Source organism: Arachis duranensis, chromosome 1 (genome assembly GCF_000817695.3).
Source record: "Arachis duranensis cultivar V14167 chromosome 1, aradu.V14167.gnm2.J7QH, whole genome shotgun sequence".
Classification (NCBI taxonomy): domain Eukaryota; kingdom Viridiplantae; phylum Streptophyta; class Magnoliopsida; order Fabales; family Fabaceae; genus Arachis; species Arachis duranensis.
The window spans coordinates 248734-256408 of record NC_029772.3 but is presented as its reverse complement, the minus strand read 5'-3'; the positions used below and the strand labels follow the sequence as shown (position 1 = coordinate 256408).

At 26.9% G+C, this 7675-nt stretch overlaps 1 protein-coding gene across 1 annotated transcript; it reads right to left on the bottom strand.

Moving 5' to 3' along the window:
* Positions 1 to 227: 227 nt before the first annotated feature.
* On the bottom strand, positions 228 to 3445 carry LOC107488750 (uncharacterized). Its single transcript, XM_016109550.3, has 5 exons — positions 3027 to 3445; positions 2700 to 2956; positions 2446 to 2539; positions 2253 to 2364; positions 228 to 693 (listed from the first exon to the last, which is right to left on the bottom strand). Exons 1-5 carry the CDS (start codon positions 3163 to 3165, stop codon positions 477 to 479), a joined length of 819 nt encoding a protein of 272 aa, XP_015965036.1. The 5' UTR covers positions 3166 to 3445; the 3' UTR covers positions 228 to 476.
* Between the last annotated feature and the right edge of the window lie 4230 nt (positions 3446 to 7675).

Below are 7675 nucleotides of genomic sequence, written 5' to 3'. Positions count from 1 at the left end.
TAAAATTTATTGTTTATATTATTTACAAAAGTCATTGTCTACCTAATAAAATCGAACTAAAAAACATCTAAAATCAAAAGAAATATTCAAGAGATAAATTACAAAATTATAGACAGAACTATCATGATATAGTAAAAATAGTAGTAGTATTATTATTATTATATATCAAAATAAATACACAAATGGATCATTTCCTTTTCATTTTTCACAAACAAAACAAAAGATAATTACTTTGGAGGAGTTTTGACATTTGACTCCACACAATCTTTAATTTGTACACACAGCATGCTGAGTATATAAGTAGTTCCAATTTCATGAATAAATGTGAGAGAAACTAAAAGTAAGACACGTCACAAATTAACTCTTGATAGATATACTATATGATGATGAAGCAATGATTGATGACAGAAGAAAATGAAGGTGATTAAGAAAGACAAATTACATAATAATTGTTGATTGATGTATGGAGGAGGTAGCTAGAAGAATCTAGCGCAAGAAGATCGTAGGTCCATTTCTTGGGTCCAAGCGTTTCGGTCCTGAATGTGCAAGTGCCAGTAGGTTTGAGCCAGCGTGTCTGGGTCCATTATTGTTCCATCAACAATTCCACTTCCTACTACTACTCCACTGTTACTGCTACTTAACTCCCCATATGATGATGCTACTATTCTTTCTTGAGACGACGCCGTTTGCCCTCTACAACATTCCACACACACATACTATAATTGCCATTTGCCCTACCACTAAACTACACTTATTTAGTTGCCATTTTTTTTGGTTTTCTCAAAATTATTTTTATTTATATTTAATTTCAGTAAAAAATACTAGAAAATTATCAGAATTTATTATTATTTATTATTAATATTTAAAAATATAAACTAAAATATGTAGTTAAATTACAAAATTGAATATATTGAGTAAATGACTAAAAATAAAGATAAAAAATAATAAATTTTAATAAGTCTCTAATATTTCTCTAATTTTTTCTGTTGCTAATAAGTTACTTATTTCTCTAATAACTTTTTTAGTGTATTTTATTTAGTGGAATTGGTGAGATCAATTCATACTATTTAAGTGAAAGATGACACTTAGCTTGATGTTATTTTGGTGTATGTATAGTATTATTGAGACCAATCATTTTATGTATATAGTTCAATACTAAAATCAATTATCAGCGTATAATATGTTTTAAAATATAAAATATATAAATTAAATTATATATGTATTTATATATAAATACAAAGGGATTAATTTTATTACTTAAATAGTATTTTTGTATTGAGACATACATTTAATATAAAGATAGAGAAGAGATGAAACAAAAAAAAAAGTAAGTAAACTTTAATATGTAATTAGTAGTTATATATATATATGAAAATAAGATTTTAATTTTGGTTTAAAAATAATATTTTTGTTGTTGTTTGTTTTCTTATTTTCTTTAGGTTTTATTAATGATACCAATTAATTAAGATTTGGATCTTTTAAATTATAAATTTTACTTTAAAAGATAAAATGTGATCTCTCATTTTTTTAATAATTTTTTTCTTATATTTTTTTTGTTTTATTTATAAAATAAATAGTAAATGATCACATTTTATTCTCTAAAATACAAATTTAAAATTTAGAATATCCAAATTTAATTAATTGTTATGCATTGATGATGTAAAATAGTATAATAATAGACAAGTGACAAATCATTGGGTACTTATCTATAGTGATTTAGCATTTTCTTAGCTTTCACACTTTATAGACCAGCAATGTATTAAAATCATAAAATAATATGGAAAAAATTTCAAGTGTATTGTGAAACATGATATTCTAGTTATTTTAACCGTTGATTTTAATTAATATATATTATATATATTTTTTATAATTCAAATAAACGATTAAAACAACTAAAATACGGGTGTTCCTAGTACAATTGAAACTCTTCCAATAATATGAACTTAAAAGTATGTTTGTGTCTTAGTTTTCCATTAAAACTCCTTATATGTAAATTTATTAAGCAATATTATTCTTACCCTTTTTTAAGAGAAAAAATAAAGAAAAAAAAAATTCAGGTAGGTCGTTAATGGGTAGAATAATAACTAGGAATCGAAGGGGGTGTGGAATTGGAACAAGATAATAATTGGCAAGTAACTAGGTGGAAGATCCGAATGAGGATATATATGATATAGGATGATGATGAGAGTGGAAAAAAAGGAAGAGGATCTTGTGAAGAGAAATATATAATTAAATAAAGAAACGAAACGAACCTGGGTGGGCCAACAACACCATCTATGATAACATGGGCTACGTGCACTCCCTGAGGTTGAAATTCCCTCGCCAGGCATTGCGATAGTGCTCTCAATGCGAATTTCCCACAGCCTGTATTTTCATGGAAGTATTTAAATAAGAGTAACACATAATTAAAATAAACAAGAAGAGAGTGTATTATATTGTATTTACATAATTCAGAGTATCCAGCAATGCCGTTTAGAGAAGCGGAGCAGCCAGTGAAGAGAATCGTGCCCTTTCCTCTTTCCACCATGCCCGGCAGCACCTTAATAATTATTCCTTCACTTTATTAATTCCATCGAAAAGTAAACTACAAATTCCTTCAATCACTATTCGTTGTATTCTGCTGTGATTGGCAGTTAAACATGAAATAGAAAATATAGCGTTCTCTCTTCTCTGCACTTTTTTAAACATGTGATTGTTACCTGTTGAGCGCAGTGAAAGGCGCCAATGGAAGAAACAGCAAGGGATTTCTGGAAGGAGTCTAGGCGGAGGTCGTGGAAGGAGGTGTTTTGGAGTGGATGATAGTAAGCATTGTAGACAAGGACCTCGACGAATCCGAGGGACAGCACTCCTTCGAAGGCCTCCCTTACGCTTCTTGAGTCAGAGCAGTCGATTCGAATCGCGAACACCTGCGACTTCTCTTCCCGTGCTATCTCCTCCGCAAATCTCGACAGCCTCCCTGCATCATCCACTCAATTCAATTATTTGATATAATTATGATTTTGTGTGTTGCTGATGATGAGTGCTACCTAAGTCGCGAGCAAGGATGGCCACCGTGTAGCCTTCGTGAGCGAATTTGCGGGCGATTGATAGTCCCAGATTGGGGCCCACCCCAACGATGGCAGCAATGCCTCGTGACGAAGCAGAGCTGCTTACCATGCTTCGCATATTTGACAAATGAAGGATTGATTAATTAATATTTAGAAATTTGAAATTTTTGAGTGAGAAACAAGGAATGAATAGTAGTAGTGGTGGTGGTGGCTGGATTGTTGAGTTAAAGGAGAGGGAGACTTAATAGTACTAATATAAGAGGAGTGGGAAAGTGAGAAGGTAGATTAAAGAAATTATTGGATTGGTGGAGAGAATGAGATGTGTCCTCCGCCCTGTCTGAATCATTGCCTTCCTCACCTCTCCATCCTCAACACAAATATAAATGATTTCCCTATTAGGAAATATTATTTCTGTCAGGTGACCGCTGCATATATTACTTAGTATGGGACTATGGGAGTAACAAAAATAACCAAAGCGCATTAGATTTTATTGTTTTTGTTACTAATTAACTATTAATTTTTTTTTAAGTACATCGATATATTGATATTTTAATAATTTTTAATGATTAATCTTAATAAAACTTTTACTTTCTAAAAATAATTTATAAAAATTAACTTTTAAATATTACAATATTTATGTTTGGTAAATTAAATTAAAAATAATTTTTAATAAGTACTAATAATAATAAATATGTTTGGTAAAATAGTTTTCAAAATTAAAAAACAGTTCTGTTACATATACAAGTCTTCTTGGTAAATAAATCTAAACAAATTAATCATAACCCAATAAAACCAACTTACATAATGGCACACGTAAAATCACGCCATTTTTCTTCTTCCTCCTCCTCCTCCTTCTTTGTATTACTCCACCCTTTTTCTTCGCGTGTTTCATTTTTATTGTCGTTCTTTTTATTGCTACTGTTATTGCTACATTTTTTTTCTCTTTCTATTAATTTTGCAACATTGTGTATTTTTTTGTTTGATTTTTTTCTTCTAAGAAGAATTATGAAAAAATAAAATAAGAAAATGAAGAAGAAGAAACAACAAAAAAGGAAGAGGAAGAGGAAAAGTTTTGATTTATACAGAACTTATCAGAATATAAATACACCAAAAAATTTTCAAAATACACCGAAAGTTTTTCAAAATATATCAAAACGAGAATAGAACAGATTCATCACAATAATAATTCAAATTCAGAACTTCTACACCGAAAGTTTGCTACAAATGTACAAAAATGTTTCTTTTAATGCATTTTTCTTCTTCTTCTTTTTCTTATTTCTTTCTTTCTTTTAATGGAAAGAATGTAATTTCATCATCTTTCAAGTAATTTTGCAGTATTATGTGTTTCTTCTCCTTTATTTAATTTTCTTTTATTTTTATTCTTATTAAGTGAGTAAAACAAAAAAAATTTGAGAAGATAAAATAAGAAGAAAAAGATGAATAAGAAAAAAATAAATGATGATAATGATGATGAAAAAAGAAAAAATAGCAGCAGAAAATAAGGAAAAGGAAGAGGAAGACTTTTGAATTATGTCGAATTTATCTAAATACAAATACACCGAAAATTTTTTAAAATACACCCAAATATTTTTAAAAACACCGAAATTTTTTCAAAATACACTTAAACGAGAATGGAATAAATTAATCACAATAATAATTCAGATTCAGCACTTCTACTCCAAAATTTCACTACAAATACACAAAAATATTTTTTTAATGCATTTTTTCTTCTATTTTTTATTACTTTCTTTCTTTTAGTTGAATAAATGTAGGTTCATTATCTTCCAAGTAATTTTACAGCATTATGTATTTCTTCTTCTTCTTTATTTGATTTTTTTATTTTTATTCTTGTTAAGAGAGTAAAAAAAGAAGAAATTTGAGAATATAAAACAAGAAGGAAAAGATGAACAAGAAAGAAAAAAGAAGATGACGATGATGATGATGAAAAAGAAGAAGAACCAGTAGGAAAAGATGAGGAAGAGGAAGAGTTTTGAATTATGCAGAACTTATCAGAATAAAAATACATCGAAATTGCTTTACAATAACACAAATTTCTTAATTTTTACACCAAAAATTTGCTACAAATATACAAAAATATATTTTTTAATGATTACGACATACAAACTGAGTTTGAAAACAACATACAAAATTGACTAAATTATTAATAAAAAAACTTCCAAATCAATTTTGGATCAGGCAACGTAATCGATATGGCAAAATTATACGATAACGATAATAATAACGGCGATAACGATAACAATGATACATATAAGAAGAAGACGACGATGACTATAACGATGATGATCACGATGATGAAGATGATGTAGGAGAAGGAGAAAAAGGAAGGAGGAGAAGAAATTCCAATGAGAAAAGGGGCAGGAAGAGGATGAGGAGGAGGTGGCGTTGGTGACGACGATAACGAAAGAGAAAATTAATGAAAAAGAAGGAGAAGAAGAAGACGAAGTATCAAGGATAATGAAGAAGAACGTGTACAGCAGTGGCGCGAAGAAGAACGTGCACGCATGAATGTAAATGACTTGTTAGACTTGTTTGGTTAATTGACTTGTATGTAGAGATTTATTCATTTAAAAATAGGGTTTAACTAATGATAAGCTTACCATTAATGACAAATTTAAAATATTTTTATTTAATGAATCCAAAATAAATGCATTGAAAACTTAAATCTTTTATATTTTCAATCAAAACTTTTTTTAGGACACATGATAATAAACCCTTAAAATATTATAATAGACATTAATGTAAGAATTAAATTTAAATATTAATTAATGTATGATGTTATATTAGATTTTATAATTTTGATAAGCACAATCCAACTTTAAAAAGCTCCTTTTTAGATGTTTTCAAAAATATCCTCATTTTTAAAAGATGAAGCATAAGCACAAGAATTTTTTGATTTACTAAATGTAAAATAAAGTGTTTATAGTACCTCTTCAAACAAATTTACCAAACCAATCTAAAAAAATTAAATTGATAACTAAGTAATAGCTAAAATCAATAAATTCTGAAGGCCCCTAGCATTTTTTAACATCAGTAACCAATTTGAATAGGTTTATAAGTATGTTTTTATTTTTAATTTATAAAAAGTTACAACATTAATGTTTGATACAATTTTCAAAATTAACTTATGACTTTCGAAAAGGTCATTTAAAGTATACATATGGAGAAGTTAAAAACACGACTTCTCCTATAATAAAATTTTTTTATCACTTTTTTTTTAAAATAAGTATTTTTATTACTAAAAATCCAAACACAAAATAATTTATTTATAAGTTATTTTTAATATAAATCCTTATGTTTTAAGTTTTTTTTCAAAAGAACTTAATTAAATTATTTATTCAATTACATTATGTACTTATACAAAAAATAAGTCACTAAATTAATCATTATAAAAAATATATGCTAAATATAAAAATATAAAAAATTAAATTAATTAATTCATATATAAATACATAATAGTTAATTTTTCATATATAAATAATATTTTTAAAAGAAAAAGTATAGAAAAACAATGATAATTATGAACAATCCGAACAATAAATTAAAAAAAAAAGATAAAATTAAAATTAAAAATCAGGTTATTAGAGCAACTCCAACGGACAAGAAGTTGAGACCCTAAATCTTAAACCCTAAACCATAAACTGAATTTACCATTGGAGAGAAGATTGAGGGAGTTCTTGCACAGCTTTTGAGAAGAGTGAATCCCTTTGAATGGAAACTCATAGTATCTAATAATAACTTGCCACTTGGCAAGTTATTATAAAAATAAATAATTATATAAAATCTTAATTAATTAAATAATTATATTAAATATAATAATTAATTAGATTAAATAATTAAATTTTTATTTAGTTAATAATTTATGTCATAATTAATATTGAATATTATTTATATTATTATATTAAATTATAATTAATTAAATTTATTTACATAAAAAAATAAATTTAATTTTTTACACTTTACAAAATAATTTTTGGTTGGGTTGGTTATTTTTATTTTTAAAATTTAAAAGGTTTAATTAGTCAGTTAATCTCTATAGTTTTGCAAAATTTTTAATTATATCTCTGTACTTTTTTTCTTTTTAATTGGGTCCCTGCCCAAATTTGTGTAATACTAAATTATATATTGTGTATTATTGTTATATATGAATGTTTTTAATATTCATATCTTTTAATAGTAAATTATTTTTAATTTTATAAATTTAAATAATATTATTAAAAAAATAATTATTATTTTTAAGTATTTTAATTAATTAATTAAGTGGGACCACAACAAGGACTAAAGTTAGTTTCTCCTAATGGAGAAGAGAGAGATGCTTTGAGTTTCTATTTACTGTTTATGATGCAAAAGCTGACGTGGAGTTACTTTTTATGACAGGTGGGTCATAAATAGAGATTGGGATGAGTTCCTGACTGGAGATGGTCTTAATTAATTATTTAATTTTAAATTTTAACATTTGAAAAATTTGGATTAACAATTAAACACATTCACACTACGTACAGTTACTCCTACTCTCATCATAACCTCTCAATCTCTGATACATGCCAAAAACTCGCTGTCATCAATCTCTGGTCCTTGGCAAAAACTCGTCGTTGTTGACAATTACAGCC

What these genes read in the sequence shown, in the direction of transcription:
- LOC107488750 (XM_016109550.3), bottom strand. Translation starts at nt 3,165, where the DNA reads ATGCGAAGCATGGTAAGCAGCTCTGCTTCGTCACGAGGCATTGCTGCC. An exon ending in CCTTTCACTGCGCTCAACAG is followed by an intron (nt 2,540 to 2,699) that starts GTAACAATCACA and finishes ATAATTATTAAG; the next exon opens with GTGCTGCCGGGCATGGTGGA. An exon ending in TGCTGGATACTCTGAATTAT is followed by an intron (nt 2,365 to 2,445) that starts GTAAATACAATA and finishes ATGAAAATACAG; the next exon opens with GCTGTGGGAAATTCGCATTG.